This window comes from Rhea pennata, chromosome 4 (assembly GCF_028389875.1).
Source record: "Rhea pennata isolate bPtePen1 chromosome 4, bPtePen1.pri, whole genome shotgun sequence".
Lineage (NCBI taxonomy): Eukaryota > Metazoa > Chordata > Aves > Rheiformes > Rheidae > Rhea > Rhea pennata.
The window spans coordinates 59,608,352-59,630,697 of NC_084666.1; the positions used below are offsets into that span (position 1 = coordinate 59,608,352).

Consider the following 22,346-nt stretch of genomic DNA (forward strand, 5'->3'; position numbering starts at 1 on the left):
AAAGTGTATGTTATTTCTAAGAAGCAAATAGGTAATGTTAAACAAGAAAGGTTAAAGAAAGATGAATCAAAAGAAAAATCACCAGATTTCAGCATAATGTGAAGGTAAAATTTAACATTACACTACTCTTTTTCTGGTTATGTTATGCTTTCTCCTTTCCAGTGCTAAGTGTTGTTCTTATTCTTCTCTAGGCTGCTGTAGTACCATCTGCACAATCTCTCAACCTAACTGACTTCAGCTTCAGTGATTTTGAGCTATCAGATTTTGAAACAACACTGTGTACAATTCGAATGTTCACAGACCTCAACTTGGTGCAAAATTTCCAAATGAAGCATGAGGTATGAATGCTGTCAAATGTTATTTCACATAATGAGACAACTTATCGGGAGAATAATGAAATAAGCCTACAGTGGATGCACAACTAATTGAAAATCTGTATTAAAGGGTAGATAGCCAACTGAGAAGAGATTTCCAGTGGCAGTACTGGGGTTTCTTCTCAGTTCAGTTCTACTGAATAATTAGTAACTTGAATGGTGGACTAAAAAATGCATTGAGGAAATCTGGAGAGTGGAGGTAGAGGACTTTGTTAAAATTCAGTGAGCTTGAAAATGTATACAAATATTTCAAAATCAGCAAGAATAAATTAATAAAGACTTTGGAAAAAATCAAATGCATGAATTCCAAATGGTAAGCAAAACAATAGGGAGTGGTAATAGAGAAGAACATTTCAGGGCTACTGTTGATCCAAAACTGAGCATAGGTCAATAATATGCCACAGCAGCAAAAAAGGGTGAATTTCATTCTTTATTAACAGAGGAGTGGTATATAAGGCCCATGGAGTAATTATTTCACAGCTCATCTTTGATGAGACACATGTTGGAGTACCACACTTAAACAAATATAGAAATTAATTACAAAAATTATGAGAAGAGAAATAATAATGTAGGATTGGGGAAAAGTTAAATTAATTAGGTCGATTTTCTCTAGAAAATACCATACTGAGGAGGGAGGTAATAGCAACTGTTCAGTAAGTGAAAGATTGCTGTTAGGAAGACAGTTACATAGATTGTTCTCTTATGTCCACCAAAGGTTGGAAAAGATATAATTATCATAGCTTTTCCTCTCCAAAATGATTAGATTAGATATTAGGAGGACTTATTTACTTACAGAGATAGTAAGGACTGAAATGGATTATTTATGCAGGCCGTGGAATTTCCATTAGAGGTTTTTGCCAACAGACCTAGTTTTAGATACATCTTCATCAGAGGTGATTGAGATAGATATTTGTAATTTGCCTTTGAGCCCAGAGGTAGACTAGATCTCTTAGGCCTCTTCCAACCAGTACATGTGATTTCTGCTTGCATACAACTTCATTTTTAAATGATTTAGTTTTGCTTTATGTATTCTTCAATAAAACCACTGAAATTCATTATCAGAATGCAGGAAAATTCCCAGAAATTGCTGGACTTCAGCTTCCTAATGGAGTAATCCTAATAAATTGGCAACAACAAAGTAACACTGTGACAATAGACACATAATTATATGTCTCAATAGAAACAATAGCGCATTAACAGTTTTGAAGCTACACTTTCCTCTTTCCTTAACAGACCTAAAAAAAACCACCTGCAGTAGCAGAACACTCCTGTTTTTTTGTTTTTTTGGTTTTTTTTTTGTTTTTTTGTTTTAACAATAGAAAGACACAGAATATTGCTGTTTTTATCCACACAGAATCTTCTGTGTGGATGGACATATATTAGACTTCCTTTTCTGTCAGTATAACATGACTCTTTCACTAGGATCAAAAAAAGTTATCTTAAACAAACTAGATGCTAAGAGAGCATAAAATATACAACAGTATGATGTATCCATTTAAGCTAAGAGATCTGTTCCAGTACACACCAAAATACTATCTCCCCATTATACTTTTCACTTTCATAAAACTAAAGTGTAACTCACAAATTGTAATTCTGTTGTATAAAGCAGCCAGGACATATTTTCCTCCTATATTAAAAAAAAAATCCTAACATGCAGTATAGTAATCAGTATCTTTATATCATACTTATTTGCTTTCCAAAGTCCAATTCTGCTTGTCTTTTAACAAGCTGATATGAGTGAAAAAACATGTTCATTTTCAAAACAGCTCTTAGGAGAGCTCTGTAATTTAAGAATTAATTGCCTCTATGAAATATATGGTTACAAACAAGGAATTTTCTCCTCCCAGTTAGCTCAACATAACTCAGTTTCTGGATCAACAGTGGGGCATCTGGCACCAACATCTAGCCCTCAGTAGTAAAAAACACAGCCACCCACGATACTTACTGAAGAGGCTAAATTAGTGACTGTAACCATATTCTTCTTATCCATGTTCCCAGTTATGTCATATTTGAACTTAACTGAGGTAAAAGAAAATTTTTTCCCTGAAGAGAGAAAATTTTCAAGATGGTCTGGTTTCAAATAGGTCTGTTTCTAAAAAGAAAAAATTCTAACATATTTTGCAGTTAATAACATAATACTATTTCTTAAAGGTTCTTTGCAGATGGATTTTAAGTGTAAAGAAAAATTATCGGAAAAATGTTGCTTATCACAATTGGAGACATGCCTTTAATACAGCCCAGTGCATGTTTGCTGCTTTAAAATCTGGTAAAATTCAGGTACATTTTGCTGTTTCTATGTTAAGAACTTTTTGTCTAAAGGTTGCTGTAATGATGCATAGTTTTGATTGTGATTTCAGTAAGTATCATTCTGTAGTTTTGCTAGTAAAATCAAAGTATTTCTGCCAAAGATTTCTGGCTTTAAGTGCTTGATTTGTTAAACTGTTATCATGTTATGTACTTGGGTTCAGTCAGATCCTCTGGGAATGATCAGATGGATACTCCCAGTGGGAATATCTCAAATAAGGCACTTGATTAGGTCCTTTTTTTAAAGTTAATGCTTATGCTGTAAGTCAAGAAGGTGTAGAACAAAAGGACTGGACCTATTTCAAGATGTTTCCTCATAATATTCATTAGACGCAGAAACAAAGCTGATTACAGCCTTAGGCAAATAACAGAACGCTTTTTGGAAGTGAAGAAGTGTTTGTTTCAATGCTTTTAAACAATGTTTCAACCTTCCACTTAAGTCAAATTATGATTTCAAAAACAACTTAATGGTTCTTTATTACAAATATTGCAGGGGGTAGATAACCTCCAAAATAAGAAAAATGTGTTCAAGATTTTTCTTGAATATGTTTTTTTGTATTTCCTTGAAGAAAACAAAATGTTTCTGCTTATTCAGAATTAACATTTTTCTTCAGTTTGACTGATCTGAGATAGTTAATCTTAGATGGTTTATCCTATTTTACAATTATCTCTTATGAGAAGATAAATCCTATTTGTAGAGCAAAGATCAATACCAATAACGAAGAAGCATTCGCTTCCTAACAGAAAATAAATAAATAAAAAGCCTGGAAAAGACGAAGACATACACATTTAGGATCCTTCCGCATTGAAAAGAAATGGGCACAGCAGTTTTGCTCTGTGTGTATTCTAGTAATCTCAGATTATTCTGATAACTTGGTTGCTTGCTATTTTTGGATTCCTGTCAGTCTCCACTGTGATTTCCATAAATTGTTTCATTCCTAACTACATTGGATTCACTCCACTGATTTTCATTGCCTAGATTTTGGAGTCAGAAACTGCACTGAACATAAGTCTCTCATTTTTGCTCTGGTCCAGGAGGAAAAGCAAGCACTGGGACTCAAATTCCCTATGAGAAACATAAGATCAGCCATTTCCAAAATGATTTGTCTTTTGACTACGTGAAAGACAGGATTCATTATCTGGAAAGCAGATACAACTCCACAGAAGTTTTGGATTCGATTGTATGCAGAGTAGAATCCCCGCGCCCCCCCCCCCCCACCCTCCCCCGCAATGGCTATGCTGTCACCAGCCATTCTTCAAATTTCTGTACTGACTGTTGTGCCTGCTATTCTTCTCCCATTAAAAAAATCCTGTATAAATAGTGCAACTTTGCCCAGCCTCTGCCTCTTACTGACCAAATTTAAATAATACAGCTATAAAATACTATTAATCAATATTAAGGATATGACATAGTCATGGAAGAGAAATTGTGACCTCTCGTTTGTTAGCAGACTAATCCTTGTTGAGGCTCTATTAGTAAACTGTTAATAATGAGTCAGCTAGTATTTTTTTTAATTGCTTTTTAAGCGTCTGTTAATTTATTTGCCCAGTGATCAATGAAGAGTGTGATGTTTTTCTCTTCTGATTATACTGAGGACACTTGTATAATGGATTCTAATACCAGTTCAGGAAATGTAGCATAACCCCTTTAAAATAATACAGGAGCTGAGCTAGAACTCAAGGACCAGAATTAAAAAACAAATCCTGATGCTCTGTCTTCCCTGCTAGGTGACATTTTGCAAGTCATTTCCTCTTCTTCTGGATGAATTTCCTCATCTGTAATATAGGGCTACTATATTACTTCTCTCTTTAAGCTGCTTTGAGGCCTATGGAGAGGTATTATTACTATGCATCACAACTTAAAAGATAACTCCTTATTCCTAACATAGAATTGTAGGTCCTTGTCCTCTTTGGGCTAGAATTGTCAATAGCTTGTGGTAAAGACAACAGATATAATATACTGTGTGTACAATAAATCCCTAATGCAAAGCTAATTCACTTGTATTACCCTTACAGAGCAAACTGACAGACTTAGAAACACTTGCTTTGCTGATAGCAACTCTAAGCCATGATTTGGATCACAGAGGAGTGAACAACTCTTATATTCAAAGGTAAGCCAGTCAGAGATGAGGAGTTAAATAAAAGCAAATGAATACCAAAAGCAGAGAGCTAAATGAAGTACAGCCTCATCGATTTGCCAGTGTGAAGCTGCACAAAGGAGCAGGCTTTTGCAAAGCAGTAAGTGCAAATACAGTCAGACATATTTAAACAATACAAAGCGAAGATGTATAACCTCACTGAGTTCACTAACTGCTGCTGGCAGATGAAGCAGACTCTCTGTAGAATGTGCAGGGGCAGTATCTCCTAGCACCTGTTCAAGATATGTCCTATTTCCCATACAGATGTAGGGAAAGTTTGCAGCTCCTAAGGGACTTCACACAGGAGAAAACATGCAGCTTTTCACCAATTGTTCATTGCCCAACTACCTGTTTGCCATCTGCTCTGTGCCATCACAGGGTTGGGATTTGCAGCCATCTCAGTGATACAAAGGGTCTCGTATAACTTGGAGCTCTGATTCTTTTACTCATAATGTAGCCATGCTTTCCGTGAATTTGAAATTACTGAATTTGAAATTACTTTGGATAAGATATATATTTAAAATCACATTAAAAAGGCATGACTGTTTCTCACCATTCTGGGATTACCTGTATTCTTCCCTTTTAACTTTGAGCAAAGTGAAAGCAAAGCAAAAAGACAAAATATATTTTAAAAACTTGAAACAAAACTTTTTTTTACTAAACAGAATACTTCACTTTTAAGTTATCAAAATGAAACATTTCAACTGTTATGAAATCTTCCTCTCTTTTAATTTTTAGGTTAAAATACTTTTCTTTTTAGAATTTATTAGTAGTTTAAGTTCTGCACAAAATGTGTTTTTCAGTGAATTTAGTTCACTTCAAAGAACTCCACATATAAAAGTATATGATTCTTTGATTAAATAAACAACTTGGCTTAAACATGGCTATAATGTAACTACTAGGATATGGCAGTGTGTCCTAATCTTACCAGAGATGGGGAAAAGACACCCAGAAACGTATACTTGTATCTCTTTCTGGCAGAGCTGGAGAGTGGTTTTGAAGCTACCTCTGGAAGAAGTGGTCTGCTGTTCTCGCTGTGTGTAAAGTAAGACACTAGGGGAGGAAAATATTGTTTGAGGCAGAGCATACTGGAAGTATTCAGTAAGCTGAAGCAAGATAAATTCCTGCCTTTCAGATATATTATTAACAGTTGTATCTTCTAAATAATACTAAGTCGAATCTGTAAAGCCAGAAAAAAAAAAAAAAAAAGAAAGAAAGTGACCTTTTCTAGTTCCCTAATAGGGGAATACAGTAACTTGCAGCCTTGCAACAATTTGAACCAGTTAGTTAGCTATTTTCTGCTTTATTTATTTAAAAATAAATTTCCTGGAAAACATCTGGAGATGCGTCATCTCTTCTCAAAAATGTCCTGGGAAAGTGTCATAGACAGCAAAATCTAACATTCACACACACTGTAAAGTAGAGATGATTACAACTTAATAATTCTTTTTCAATACAAACAGTTCCATGAATCTTGTTTTTAAAATCCCTCATTTATATCTAAATGAAAAGTTATTTTTCCAGGAATGGATCCCTTCTGTTCCTTACTTGGAAACAAGTCGAGTGGATACTTGGCACATGATTCTTTTCTTAAGCAACAGAGCTTCAAAAATTAAAACTGTCCTGGTAGCAAAAATTACAGGAAATGGTCTGTTTTAAGGTCTTTTAGTAGACATGCAGGGTTTTTGTTCTGTTTTTCTTCCAAACCAACATGTAAAGACAGCAAGTACAGCACATGAAAACTGTACAACCAAACCACGATGTTCAGAAAGCAATGATGTCCATTGGCCTGGCGTCATGGCTTATCAGAAATGCCATGTAGTACAGAACTAGGAACCCGAGTTTATTTCCGGCACTGGTGTCTTCCTAGACAAACAGAGTCTGTAAGTACTGAGCAAGCCCAGTTTGGTGCAGTACTTGGGAAGATAACCTAAGATTTTTCTCATGTATTTCTCTGTTCGATCAGGATGAACTTCAGGACAGAGTATGCATCCCATTTAATTCAATGGGAATTAAACCCAGGATGTGCTGGCACCATCTTACACTTTCTTTCCTTACAGAAACACATACGGTTATTTGTGCTATACTACTTTTGCAGTGGTCTCAGAGGAGGTGCTGGGCAGCCAGCCCATAATCCTCAGGGACTTGCATCCTTTAATCTTCCTTTCCACATTTTTGTTTGTCTTTCCATCTTTCTCTCATTCTTGTGCTGTTTAAATCCCTGGAGTCTCCTCTTCTGTCTTTTATATGAGTCCCTGTGTGCAGTCACTCACATAGAGACCCAATCCTACAATCACTTATTCATGTGAATGATCCTTAACCATATAAAAAGTCCCGTGGAACTGTATGCTAAAAAAAGGATTTCTCACACGATTAAACATTTATAGGTCAGGTTATAATTATAGTACTAGAATCAAGATCAGCAGTGAAACAGACTTCCAAGATCCCAAATCAGTTAAAGAGATGAGATAAGCATTGTGGGAACAGGGGTTAAAAATGAAGATAAAGCAGCAAAAGCTAAGTACCTCATTATGCAGTGAGGAAGGGGAAGAAAATATAGAAATCCTCAGAGAGGAGGAGCTTCTGCCTAAAGCTACTTGACACAGTAAATTCTATGTTATAAACTTAGATAGCTTTAAATTCTGCATTCCCGCAGCTGGCTTTTTTCACTGCTGTTTTTCACTGCCTGTAGTACAACTGACATCCTGTTTCCTTTGGATTTTGCACTAGGGCAGAAGGAAGGTAATGATACTGGAGTAGTTTGGTCATGAAGAGTGGTGACAAATGCATTATCACTAAGATTAGTAGCACAATAATCTGGTAACTCTTGGGCAACAAAGCCCACTGAGGTCAGCAGGAAGTTTTCCGTTGATACTAGTTGGCTTTGGAATAGGTCTGCATTATTACTTGCATCTTTAGTAGTTGAACTGACTAATATGCTAGGCACATGTCTAAAATGCCACACGCACACAAATTGCGACTTAACAAATTCTGCTTGTGAAGGAACTTTTCTTGTTACCTCTCCTTTTTTAAACATGAACTTTTGCTCTTTAAAATTTGTATATTATTTTCTCACTGCTTGTATGCCCGTGGTCTCTACAGGTAACAGATGGTAAAAAGCTAGAGTTGTCAGCACTCTGACAAAGTAACAGCCTTGTCTTTGTATCTGTAATCCCTCTGCATCCCTCCAAATGTATTCATTCTGTTTGGCTAGTTACACAGGAGTAGGGGGAAAGAAACTGGTTAAGAATAAATGTTTGGAGGGTGAGTTGATACCAAGGACATTAGATGGAATTAGTTCTGGGTGAGTAATATATTTAATTTGATTTTTCAATATGATGTGTGGGGTTTTTTTCTGCTCCTCAGAAGTGAACATCCACTGGCTCAACTGTATTGCCACTCAATCATGGAGCATCACCATTTTGATCAATGCCTTATGATCCTGAATAGTCCAGTGAGTGCCTCATTTCTGTGCATACTGAAGGAAGCTGTTCCCTGTTTCACTTTTATTTTTAGCTTTTGGATAGATTCCCATCCTTATACATTCCTAAATGAACTTTATTCCTTTTTGGGTAAAGAAAACAAATACAGCACTTTTGAAAATACAGTTCCATTTCTGAGTGCCACCAAACCTTTTCCAAGTGTTGCCTGATAAGGGAAGCTTTGCTAATATCCTTTTGAGTACCTGCTTCCTTGGACCAAAGGAAATAAAAGGCTTTGTTGCCATTTTCATGACCTTTTATGAATCACCATACAAACCCACGTCCTTGCTTTCATTTCAAAACACATTTTGGCCTATATATACACAAAGCAGTTCTGATGAGACGAAACCAAACACTGCTAATATTGACATTCCAAAGTGAAGCCAAACCTAAGTTAACTAAATACGCAAATAAAACCACATTCTTCTTCTGTTATATTATTAATTACTTCTAAGACCAGTTATTCAGCATGCACAATCATTTCAAAGCAGTATATTTTCACTGTTCACTTCCTATCACAGGTTTGGTAGTTTTGGCGTCCTTAATGTTGTAAGCAGTTCTCTCTTATTCAGACAAGAAAATATAGAAAAAAGCAGAGGCAAATTGCCACCCCACCAGCTCTATAATGCTTTGATTTCACAGTGGGCTGCTGATCTTACCTTTTAATGTAATGGTTTGTTATTTATGTTGCTTAATAAAAGAAAAATATTTTAATTTACATGAGATTTATAAGCAGGGATGAGAATCTGTCACAGGTCCTGTACTTCAGGAGTGGAAAGGAAAGAAAGAAATTTGCCACTAACCAGATTCTAGCATTTATTTCTGGTGGATAAAATTAACTTAACAGGCTTTGACATTGCTCTGTCTGCAGTTTCATTTTGTAATACAGTCAGTTATCACACTGCTGCTGCAGGGCTGTCTGCCAGTACTCAAGAACACTGGAATTTTTATTTTTTAATTGGGGAATCTACCAAACAAAGCAGGATAAAAGTATAACACCACATACCAGTAAACAAAGAAGAATGATTCAGCATTTAAGAGATATTTTGGCATACTGGTGAGCTGTTGCCCACTTTATTGTTAACACTGGTTTTGTCTTCTTAAAAGGGAAATCAGATTCTCAGCAGTCTTTCCATTGAAGAATACAAGGCCACACTGAAAATGATAAAACAAGCAATTCTTGCCACAGACCTAGCACTATATATAAAGTAAGTTAGAAGCAAGTTTGGCTGGACAGTATTTGTTGTATGTTTGGATTGTGTCAGCATGCTGTAAAATCTTTTCTTGTTTTTATTTATTTTAAAGGAGGAGGGGAGAGTTTTTTGAACTTCTAAGGAAGAAGCAATTTAATTGGGAAGATCCTATGCAGAAGGAGCTATTTTTGTAAGTAAATGCACATGATTAAAAAGCTGGTTAATATTAAGCACCAGATTTTCTGTACCACATTGCCGTGAATTTCTGTAAAACCAGCAGATCTGTGTACTCTGGGCCAGTACAAATTGGCACAGGTGATATTCATCACTGAATGAGTTCCTGTTCCTGGGTCTGACTCTGTAGCCTGTGTAATAAACTTGGGTGAATAGTATGTGGAGTTACATAAGCATTTCTATTCTTCCTAAAGAGTGCAGGACTCCTGCCTAGGCACCCTGTTGTTCTTTTGCTGTGGATACACTATCCTTAAGCATTGGATTGATGAAACCAACAGTCTAAAGATTCAGGACAGACTGCTTGTTTTGAAGTAGATATGTTTCTGACAGTGGAAAAGAAAAAGATTAAGAATAGAGACATATCTTACATTGCATAGCTACAGAAAAAGCAGGCTTACTTAGGTTGTTTCAGAAAGGCAGGCTACCCCATTTCAAATTCAGTGCCTTTAAAAATCAGTCTAGTTTAGTCATATTCTATGTCAATTTCTAATTCAGTCCTTGGCCCTCATACTGGAACTGTCAACAAAGATGGCAGTCACTGTTAAGGACAGAAGCAAATAAATGTGGTATCTCTCCAATAGCAAATGAAATGATTCATTTCATGTGAATCCATCAAATAAGATAGTTTAGATTTGCTCATATCTGTGTGCTCATTTCACACAGGTGAAAGTCTAACACATTATCAAACCTTGGACATCTTCATAACTTTGCTTTAATTTCATGTTTTATCTGACTTTGATTTTCCTTGAAATCGGATACTCTATTTACTAATCACTTGATTTGATGGCTACATGAGTTTCACAGTACAATAATTCATAGATTTATTTTTTTTTCTACAGAGCAATGCTGATGACTGCTTGTGATTTGTCAGCTATAACCAAACCATGGCCAGTTCAGCAACGGGTATATGCTTAATTTTAAATTTTCCTAAATATAAGCGCTACATAATAGCTTCTGCTTCTTCCATCTAGTCTCCCTCATTGTAAAGGCATTGGTGGAACGCAGAGCCTTAGGAAGCAATCCCTCAAAGAGCTAGATGGGGGTTGAAGACTCTCTCAAGTTTTTGCAGCAGGAGCTGTACATTTACTATGTCATCCTGTTAGCAGTAATCTGAAGGTACATTAGGATGCTTTTTGTTATTTTGAACATTTCTGTGTTACCACAAGGCAGTCAACTAATGTGACGTGCTACTTAGCTGACCTTTGTCTATGTTTATCATGCAAACTGTTACAAGATATCAAATATTCCAGCCATTTATTCAATTTGCTTGTACTGTCAGAATAAACATCAGCACATGTAAGTGCATTTTTTTTTTGCACAGATGTGTGAAGAAGAATTCTAAAAGCTAACTGTTAAACTGGAGAGTCTCAATAAAAGCAGCTCCAAATATGTCTCCTAAGCAGATTCTTCAAACAGCAGGTGCCTAAGTGCAAGAGATCATATTTCACAGGTAGAATATCCAGAAGGTGGTAATTTAAAATAATTAGTGACTTGAAAATCATTGCTCTTAGTTCTAGATTTAAAATACAGCCCTTAACATTTGTATGTTTTAATTTGTACATCTGTACCCTGCAGGATTATTTTGAGATTTAACTAATACATAAGTAAGCTTTGGTAGTACAGTTTACACAAGCCCACAGTATTATGCATCGACATGAGACAATTCATGAAGTATTTATACTTCATATATGTATTCTTATTATATATATGGTCTTCATCATACAGGCCAGAAGCTCTGAACAGGAAAACTGTTTCAATCATAGGTAGCAATTAAACTTTCATAGCTCTCAATGTGTGAAATTTCTTACAGATTGCTGAGCTTGTAGCTACAGAGTTCTTTGACCAAGGAGATAAAGAGCGGAAAGAACTCAACATAGAACCAACAGTAAGTGCGAGAATCACACAGAATCACCTCTTTCAAAATGACTCCTACAAACAGGACTTCACACACTTTTCAAAAGCTTTTCTGCCAGACCAGAGCACAGGACCAACTCCTTCCCTGTCTTCCTGGTAGACACTTTTCTTCTGTGGTTCACAAACACCAACACTGTCTCATTCTCTTCAAGCCAAAAGAACACACCATTATTTCTTCCAAGCCACTACTGCTAAATTGTGTAGGAAATACACTTCTAGATTGGTGCCTATTTGTGACCTATCCTAAGCAGGTAAGTTTGTCTATTCCTCTGCCAGTCCAAAGACAAGCTCTGAAGGCCAGTCATGCAGTCAGATTACCAGCATAACACACATACTGATACCCTGCTGTGCTAAGCTTACTGTGCTTTTTAAGCTTTTCCTGTATAATACAAGCCTTCTCTTGAATTTTCTTTTTATTTAATGTATTTAAATATAGAGCTTATTTACCTTTTATTTGCAGGATCTAATGAACAGAGAGAAGAAAAATAAAATTCCCAGCATGCAGGTTGGATTCATAGATGCTGTTTGTTTACAGCTGTATGAGGTAGGGTGCATAAGAAAGGATTGCAAATATCTAAAACCAGAACAGCTCACTGTAGCCTGTAGTAACTGCAGATTTAAAATTAGAATCAAGTTTGTTGTAGTTCCTTGGCTAAAAAGGGACAAAATACTTTGTTATATATTATATATGTTTCATGGATGTGATTATTTTAGTATTTATCATTAATGACATGTTTGTCTGATGTTATATATATATATTTTAAACCAGGCAGTAAATACTGTGCTCTGAGAACTGGGTGTTAGATCCCTTGGTTATATTTTTGATTCTGCCAGTGACCTGCTATGACTTTTAGGGAAAGTCACAAATATCTAATGCTTTGCTAACAATGAAAAGAATAATATCCATCTACTGCACTGATAAAATTCATATAAGAACAGTCGTTAAAGCATTCTGAATTCATCATGCAAAAAGTGATATGCTATATATAGGAAATTCATCTTAGCTTAAAATTCCCCATCCATTTTTTCTCTCTCTCTTCTTGTCACACATAAAAAATGCATGAGAGAACTGGAAATGTTTTTCATCTTAGACACAAACTGTGCTAAGTAGGTATTTGGTCAGATACAGTGTGAAACAAAACATAATAGTTTCTAATCTTTTAAACCAGCAAAGCACTAAGGTGAAAGCCTGAGATTGTAGCATGCATTCTACAAGAACTGAGATTTGAAAGGTGAGGAATAGATGGGCTGCTTCTAAGAGTCTTCCAGCGGGAGGTAAGAACAAGATGATTGCTCAAATCTTGCCCTCTTCTATAGTTAATCCTTGTAAAAAGAATTCATATCTACCAGCTGGAAGGAAACAAGGGTAGAAGAAAGAGAGGGAGCTGCTAGCTGCTGCCCCTAAAACATATCTTTCTGTGCAGTAGAAAATGCTTGTTAGGAAAATATGGCTGTCTTTGCTGGGAATCCTCAGAAAGCTCTCTCCAGGAGGAGGTAGGCCACTGAAAAAAAGACTGAATAACTGTGCAAAGATACAGACCTTAGGAACAGAAAATTCTCTGAACAGAAAACCTAAACAGGTTTCAGACTGAACTTTTTTTTTTTTTTTTTGTTGCTGGAGAGCTTTACCTTTCCATATAGAAAAAGACTAGAAAGTCTTCGATTATTTATTCTGAAATATGTACTGCATCTCACACCAACAGTTACCAAATGGTACTAGTCCAGATTGCACCTAACCCCGGTACAATTCTGCAAAGAAATAAGGTTTTGGGTAACTTCTAACTGCTGTGCCCCCACTTTAAAACTGCAAGTTTGTTATGCCGCAGAGAATACGACTCCATTCCTGCTTAGCAGATGAAACTACCGAGAAATGTTTACAGTCTTCTCCCTCCTCTGAGACCAGAGATGTTATACCCACTAGCTGGGCTCTAGAAAGTACCTTTTGGTTCAGATCATTTTGCCTCTTACAGCTTTCAGTGCAGCACTCTCATTTGTCATCCTGTCTTAAAGTCTCACCTGAACTGAAACAGCATGTAGGAGGGTGTAGCAGTGTCTGTGACTTTATATAGGCTCAGAGTATGTTAGCAGATGTGTCCTAACCTGAGAGATTACATGATTTATCAGTAGGTGCAGAGAGGACTAAAGAGAACAGGGAACTTGTGAGGAAATGACAGAAACCACCAGGCAGGAAGAACTTTAGACCAAAGTATGTGGTGGTAATTAATATTTAAGGTAACAGTACTGGTAAATCCAAGGAAAGGTTATGTTCTGAGCTGATCCAGTGCTTTTTATTCTGACTGGAGTACAGGTAGAGAACATCAGCTGCTTATGATTTTCTTTTTTTTTCTTCAATGGGTAATAGATGGTAGAATATATAAACTATTTCATTCAATGTTACTTTGAAAATGAATGAGCACACAGTTAACTCTCCAATATCCTAATGCTATAAAAGCAAACAATTAACAGGCTTGTAACTACAACCTTTCCATTGAGTTTTTTTATGGGCTTTCATCCAGTTGGTAGGAGTTTAACGTACAATGGAGTAAGAGATAAGCGCCCAGGGTGGCACTGTAATTAACTACTTACCATCTTACTCAGATTTATTCAGATAAATCAAATCCAGATGAACTGAAGAGGTTTTGTGGCTTATGTTACATAGATGAATAGTGCAGTTAAGCTGAGTGGTCTACATATCTCTTCCCTTTAAATTCTGAAATCTGAAAAAAACAAAAAGTATGTTTCACTCTTTTCATTTTTTATTTTAAATAAAGTGTATCGTTCAGCTTTTTTAAATGATGTTTAGATGTATTCAAATAAATGAAACAGGAATATCCCAGAGATATTTGAGAGCTCCGTTCTTCTTATAATGGCAAAAATCAAGAAAAATTCAATCAAATTTACTGGAACTAATGAAGCAACCTATAAAGCTAAAAGGAACTATGAAGATCAATGCCATATACTTTACAATTCAGTGGAGTCCTTATGTAATATTTTTCTAAGTTATAAGATAATTTGTAGAATCAGTAGGCTCAAATACTCTTATTGTCTGTTCAGCAACATCCAAATTATTAAGCTCTCACTTCACACTTTTGAGTAGGGCTATTTCATTCCAAAAGTCAACAGAACCACTTACGCAAGTAAGGGCTAAGTGTCTTCATAATGTGAAGATACATGTTAATCACTTCCATCAGGAAGGAAAAAAATATATAAAAATGCTTATGAATAATTTTTCAGTTCCATACATAAATACCATAATACACTTTTTCTTCACATTGCTATAGTAACACAACCATGTCAAGAAATGAAAAATATCTGAGAGTGACTTCAGCTGTTCCCAAGAGCACTAAGTGTTAAATGTAATTAGCATCTATCAGGTGCTAATTGTCTTGAGTTCAAATATTACTTGGAGAACTGATCTGCATTAGTTTTTACATCACTGAATACAGTCATATTGGATATAACTGCTCTGTACGTACCTGATGGCCATTCCAAAGTAAGTCATCCTTACAATAAACCTTGTCATATATACAAAAAATGGGCTTGAAAACAAAGTCCGTGTATAGTACTTTGCTAGGAATCCTGGATAGGTTGCTTGCACATGATAGAACAATTATGCCACCTCCTTCTGCCCTTATGTATAATGTGCTAAATGGACACAGCCACTTAGTCTGATCTACACATGCCAGGTAACTGTGTTCACACGTGATCTGCAACAGGAAGTCTTCCTTGAAATAAGTTCCAAATACAATATCAAGTATAGATACACTTTGAACTTCAGTCATTCTGGTTTCTCTAACAGTCACCTTTAAGAACACTTATTTGGTTGTTAAATATAACTTGTCTTACATGTTCTTAATTTATTTCAGGCCCTAACACACGTATCAGAGGCCTGCTACCCCTTACTGGATGGCTGTAGAAAAAATAGGCAGAAATGGCAATCTTTAGCTGAACAACAAGAAAAGAATCTGATTAATGGAGAAAGCAATCAAGCCAAGAGGAACTGAGGTGCTGATTTGACAACCACAAGGTTAAGTTCACATAGAAGACATAGTAATTGGGGAGTACTGCGTTTTGCTAAACACTGTATGGATTTGGCTTATGTTTTGCCACTGCTGTATTACTTTTCCACATTTTAAAACACAGCATGACCATGTATATGCCAAGGTTATATAAAGATTGTATATTTCTTCTATTTCATCTGAGTGAGATGGAAAAAAGATCTGCAGAGTTAGTTTATGCTGCCCTATTCTACAAGATGGTACGAGACTTTGAGAGCCTATTACCTTAGAGATGTATATAGTTGTTTAGTGATCATGTGTGGCCAGTATGTTAAAGACTACTGCATTCTGCACCTTTTTTCCTCTTTCAATCTTGCTGTGTTAGGTTATGTAAGTAATGAGCAGTGTTGCCCATTCTCTTCTCAGAGGTTTAGCAGAAGGTTTGGAACTAACTCTGGGGAGCCTAATCCAGCATATAGTATGCTAACCTCTTTCAGGAGACAGAGTAGGACTTTTAAATGGAAAAGCCCGAGATTTGTTTAGCCAGTAGCTTTTTCGTATTAGAAGAATGTCTCAACAAAATGTCTTACATTTGGAGAAGTTTTAAAAAACCCTGCAAGCTGCTAGGCAATGGGGCTTATTATGAGTTTCACAGTCGAAGTATCATAATTATCCATGGATGAAGATATATATGCTTAACAAGTGATGAAAAGTCACAACTCAACATTACTGACAGGCTGCCTTGGAAGAATGCTTCTCAAAGAAGGCTGCAAGAAGCAAACAGAAAAATGGAAACTAAACAAGATCAGTTTTGTATGCTGGCTTTATCTTCATTCTGAAGAGAAATTTAACATCATCATAACCAATGTAAGCAAGGGTAGGAAAAGTAGAAGAGACTGTGACTGGAAGAGCAAGAGATGAGAATCCAGTTCAGACTGACCTAGGAATGGCATACTTGTGGTGATTGCTAGTGATGCTGGTTTTTCAGGCCAGTGCTATTATGAAATGACTATGACCACTTCAAAAAACTGCTTCAGATTTCAAAAAGTTTTAGGATAACATCTTTTAGAAATCATTTTTAGCACTAGCTAATATCAACAATTGTTAATCACTAAGTCTTAAAGGAAAAAGGAAGACTGAAAACAAAAATGGCTGAGAATACTACAGGAACTTATTATTTGTATAGAGGACATTAACAAGTATTAAAAAGAGACCAATTAACTTGCAATATGTTGTTTTTAAATCTGTGACAATGGATTTTTAATTAAAATTGGCAATAATTTTAGGCAAAAGCTATACAATTGGGACTGTACTCTGAAGTACAGTAATTTACTTGTATAACAGAAAATTGTAGTTGGAAAACTGCAAAAAAATCTTCTTCCCAGGAAATTATTAATCCCACCTACAGCGGCTGGTCAGAAAGACAGTGAAAACAACCTCTCTTTATCAGTCTCTATTTAGATAAGAAGTACCAGAAGATAATAAAATATGAAGCCAATGTTTCAAAATATTCCACAATATTGAGTTCCATAACAGAAGTTCCTAAAAATGTAGAAAAAGATATTCCTATGGTCTGCAGTATTTCTACCAACCTAAATTACTTGTCACTGATCAAATCTTATCTCTAATTTCCCTTATGACTACCAATAATACATTGTTGCAGAGGAATTTGAAAACATTTTTCTACAAAAGTATTATAAAATAGCTATTTTTTAAGATTTTTCCAAAATGTTATGGAATGCTGTAATAATTAAGAATTCCAGGGGCACTGTTATGCAGTATTGCATGTGTGTATTATATGCATAGACTGTACAATGTATGTGTATGTATATAATATACATCCTATTTATGCAGAAAAAATACAGTGGTCCCCCCTGAAAGTTTTCAGTCCCTTTTTGATAAACAGGAAATTTTGCTTCAGGATTTGCATAGTCCTAGTATTGTCTTTCTTTTCCTTGGATGCTTCAGACACTGAAATATAATCATTAACTAAGTCAACTCCTAAGATACATATTTAATATAGACCTGAACAAAGTATATGTATATAAAGGCGTATTGTGCTAGTACAGCTGAGACTAGTAATTCATGATAACAACACAGCAAATCAACTATAGTAATATTACAGTATAGTGACATATCATTTACATTAACGATATCCCAGTATTTATATTTCTCTGCTATATTGTGTCTTCAGCATAGCTTTATTACTGTAACAAAGGAGTGCTGGATTCATACCTTTGACTTGAGAAAAACACACATAACAGGTTGCATTTTTAAAAAGTTCCACTTAAAATGTACGCAGTCATACAGTAAGTGCACATATTTAGGTACACATCTTTACACATTTAACCCACAGAATTTCTTCCACTACAAAGATCAGAACAAATATAAAAATATAGATTACAGTAAATATGTCATCTAAATGTTGTAATACACCTGTATTTGTATATATTTCCACAAAACTAAACCTTTAAACTATTGGTTCAAGGACTTTAAAGCATAGCTTGCTATACTCCATGAAAATTCAGACAGTGATCAAGTTATTTATACAGTGCTTCAGTCTGCCTGAAGGCAAAAATCAAAGGATGCTGGTTTTGTCTCATGGCTTTTGTGAGGACTATGCACAGAAAATTGTTCTCACATTTTATAATGTATATAGATGACAACATGAAAAACACCAGGCTGTTCTCTGCCTGAAAATCACTGCATTCAGGGCTCAACATTTTCGAAATTAGCTACTGGATTATAGCCATGCAGCTGTCATTAATCTCATCACGATTTGTGTATCCAATTATTTTAGTCAGGTCCCAGACACATCCTACCCTAATTCATATTGCTTAGATAAAGAAATCAGCAAGGACTGTGCAAGATATAAGCCAAAATGGAGTTTATCGATTTGCTAGTTCAGTCTTAATTCCACTAAAGCTATTGTGAAATTTGATATTGAAGTTCTGGGATGCAGAATTTGTCCCACTATCTTTCTAATACTTTTCTCAATAAAGACATATAAGTTAGGATCCTATTTGTTCTCATATACATACATATTTTCCTATGAAGTCACCCCACAGCACAGTTTAGTGCTTAGAGTACACTTTTGTTTCTGTTTTTGTTCCTCTTTTGAAAAAAATAACTTGGTATATATATTAACATCTAAAAAATTGTTGCGTGACCCTAGCTCTTCTGATTAAAAATAACAGAGGCTCTTAAGGTGTAGATAGCACTTCTTTTCCAACAAGTTAGTCAATCATCTAATATTAGCTGTAGAATGTATAGATTCTATTATCTCACACAGTAAAGGAAAGAAGGGTAAAATAAGCCATCAGTCCAATAATGTCTTATTTGTAATCTAGATTGTGGAGATACTATTGATCTTTGTAGTTAAGAGAGGATGACTCTCAGATCTGCACAAAATGCAAGTACCAGTGGGCTAGTGATAAAAGTGAATAAAGTATTCCATTGATTACTAGCTGATTTCTCCTTAGAGACTACAGCCTGATTTTATGTATTGCCCTCTGCCAACTGAGTACATACAAAGGTAAGTTTCTGAACTCCATTTCAACCCATTTTATCTGGCACTGGCATGAACTGCCAGTTTCAAAGCAGTGTCTAATTCATATCTAAGATTTTTCAAAATTATAGGATAGTTGATTATTTCAACCCATTTTTAGAGAAACATATAGTCCTTAAAAATTAGGAGGTATTACCTGAGTGATCTGGTTTGGGCCCCTTTTGTTATGCATAAGAACCATAGTGGAGAATACTGATGGAAAAAATGCTCAACTCAAAATAAATTCATACACTTGTAAGGGTTTTATGGAGATCTAACAAGGCAAAGTTTTACATTAGTTTTAGTTAGGAATCTTGTCTCTGACACCGTAGGTTCTTCTTCATGTCAAATCACATGCAGTTTACAGTCCACAGGGATTCAGCTTTATTTTACAACTGTCTATTCTATAATACAACACCAGAGAACTGCTTCAGGGACATACACTAGTTTGAAAGATAAGCTTGAATTCTGGAGCTTGAATTAAAATCTGAGTTTGCCCAAAGTATGAGAAATAATGAGGGCTGGAGTTTCAGTTTGGATTTTACAGGAACAAGAAACATCACAGAGTCTAGCCTGGTAATTAGTGACATTTGCTTAATATAGAAAATTGTCACATCAAAATATTTTGTCTTTGTCATTGCTAGATGAATGAAAATTGCATGGGAAAGTTTATTTTCCACACACACAAAAAAAAGAAGTACATTTCCATAGAGAAACTCATATCTAAGTACCACTGTTTGTAAACGTATACTAATGTGACAATGCTATTTAATAGCTAGTTTCCACTAACTGCTACAGCATGAGCTTGTCATGCCAGGGCCTATGGTATGCTTAAATGCCCATTTGAAGTTAATTAAATGATTCCCATTTACTTCAGTGGGAGCTGGATCGAGCTGTATAGAAGGTGAAGGGATGGGTCAAATCTACCTTTTTTGCCTACACATGTAAAGAGGGACCAAATTCATACCCTTGGTAACACCTGCTTTACCCATTCTTTACTGTATTCAGCTATTCCTGCTGATGCCCAATGTACTTTACAGATGTAACTGAAGTTAGAATTTGAGCCCTCTATGTATTCACATGGCAGACACACATGTGTCTCAAAGAATGTAGTGTGAAATGCACTGTAAATAGTTTTAATATACACTTCTATTATAGTTTAATAAAAATCTTAATCACAATCACCAGCCACTGAGTTTGTCTATTTGTATTCTTCTATCTTTTAAAAATATTTTAAGAAATATATATTTTCTGGGCACAGTACTTTTGTACTAGGTTGATGGGGTTACTCTGTATATTACGTTCTGCTTTTTAGTAGTATTAAAGTCTTCTGAATGTGAAGAGCTTGTTGCTGTCCACAATTCTTTTTAGTAGAATTATTTACATTACTTCTGAGAATCATTTGTCCTCCTTATAGTACAGTTAATAGAGAACAGAGTTAGGTTATTTTCTGTCGTCAAACTGCTGCTTAGTTATTATTTTCTCATTCTTCTCTTTGTACTGTTTTCACGATTTGTAAAATAAAAATGGACAATGTCAATTAAATTTTACTATTCGTTGTTAATATGGAGGTTTAATCAATAATCAATGATTATCTGATAATCAAATTACCGAATTCCACATTGCATTGTTCCTTGATTCAAATAATTGCTTCCATAAATGCATATTTATTGCATATATTAACAACTTCTCTAGGTCCTTCTGCTAGTGAAGGATTTCACTTTTAATTTCAAGATATTCCTAACGTAAGTACTGTCAGATACGATATTTTTTCCCAAAAAAGCAGCAAAAAATAAAATAATTCACTCCTACTAACCGCTAGGGAGTGCTACAGCTACACAGATCAGGAACTGTCAGAAACGAGGCTATTTACTGCACAAGTAGAATTGGTAAATACAACTGCTATAAAAATGCTGTGTGAATAAAGCTGGTCAAGATCTATCCTCATCCTCTTCCCCTAAGTATCAATTTCTGGGGCAATAGCATGAAAGACAGATTAAAACAGTCAACCCAGTGATTTCAAACAAAAGTGTGAAAAACTTACTTCTGACAATAAAGTCTCATCTTGTGTAAACTTCTGATACTAGAAGTAAATCCAGACCAGCGTACTTCTTGGCCTGTTAAGTTCTCTACAGCAACACTTCTAGCCTGTTTCTTTTTCTTTCTTTTTTTTTTTTTTTTTTTTTTTTTTTTTTTTTTTTTTTTAAGTTCTAGGCAAAACCAACAAGTATGTATGTCCCTGACAAACAACAGTCCTATTCAAAAAGTTATGAAAGGCCAGATTTAATCCAGCACAAAACATGAGCACCGTTTGCCCAAACCAACTGCAATTTGCGAGTGCAAACGAAAAACCGTCTGTGTGTGTGTGTGTGTACACATATATACATATACCTATCTCTATATATAAATAAAAAATCACGTAACCATGTGCTGTGGGAACTACAAGCTTTCCACTTCACTCACCAGCCTAGTCATGCTCCTGCTTGCTCTTCACTGGACTACTAAATATTTGAATTCTTTTCTAGGAGGTAGCACAGCTTTTACCAAGAGTATTGGAGTATGTTCCTTACCTACCCCAGAAAAGAATATAATCTTGAATAAGGTGTTTCTTCTTGAAAAGATGAAAAAGAATATTATACCATCTTTTACATCTTGTATAGCCAACCATGACTCTTTCACAAATGGGAAAGACAATGGCCCCTTGTTGAGGCATATTTTTAATAGCAGTAACAGCTTTTGCTGTTCACACATGTGAACATGCAGTTCACATTCTTCTGAAATCTAACCCTGTAAGATTTTTAGGAAATAATTCAGATGTGTTTGCTGCAGTGCCTCTTGAGTTTTAGGATCCTCCATGATCTATGCAGTCAGACAACCACTGAATTTTTCAGCTTTGAGAGTTAAATAGCACTTCTCAGCTCTTACAGCACCGTAATTTTAGAACTTCAATTTCAGCTTAAATACACCACAACAGTTTATAAATATAATAAATTTTCACTTCAGTATTTTCAGTTCAGAGTATCTTGAAATATCTAGCTGCATGTTTTTCCCCCAATATTCCAAAGCTCTATTTTAAGATTGTTTTTTTTAAAAAAAAACATTTGAGAGATTAAGCTGTTTTCCAAACAGCTGTATCATTTTCTGTTCTGAATCACTACTATT

At 35.4% G+C, this 22,346-nt stretch overlaps 1 protein-coding gene and 1 long non-coding RNA gene across 11 annotated transcripts in view; one reads left to right on the plus strand and one right to left on the minus strand.

Annotated features, from left to right (window-relative positions):
- The window catches only part of PDE5A (phosphodiesterase 5A), a 65,222-nt gene extending 44,851 nt beyond the window's left edge, over positions 1–20,371 (plus strand). For all 9 annotated transcript variants that reach the window (XM_062574030.1, XM_062574032.1, XM_062574039.1 and 6 more), the window contains exons 12-21: positions 192–338; positions 2,526–2,651; positions 4,695–4,789; positions 8,183–8,270; positions 9,406–9,506; positions 9,604–9,681; positions 10,565–10,628; positions 11,536–11,610; positions 12,100–12,183; positions 15,506–20,371. In XM_062574030.1, the coding sequence (XP_062430014.1) occupies positions 192–338; positions 2,526–2,651; positions 4,695–4,789; positions 8,183–8,270; positions 9,406–9,506; positions 9,604–9,681; positions 10,565–10,628; positions 11,536–11,610; positions 12,100–12,183; positions 15,506–15,643 (996 nt within the window). In that variant the 3' untranslated portion in view covers positions 15,644–20,371. The remainder of the gene's footprint in view (positions 1–191; positions 339–2,525; positions 2,652–4,694; positions 4,790–8,182; positions 8,271–9,405; positions 9,507–9,603; positions 9,682–10,564; positions 10,629–11,535; positions 11,611–12,099; positions 12,184–15,505) is intronic.
- LOC134139538 (uncharacterized) overlaps positions 1–22,346 on the minus strand; it is a 68,015-nt gene that overhangs the window by 32,623 nt on the left and 13,046 nt on the right. For both annotated transcript variants that reach the window (XR_009958195.1, XR_009958196.1), the window contains exon 2: positions 14,226–14,356. This is a non-coding gene — a long non-coding RNA (uncharacterized LOC134139538). The remainder of the gene's footprint in view (positions 1–14,225; positions 14,357–22,346) is intronic.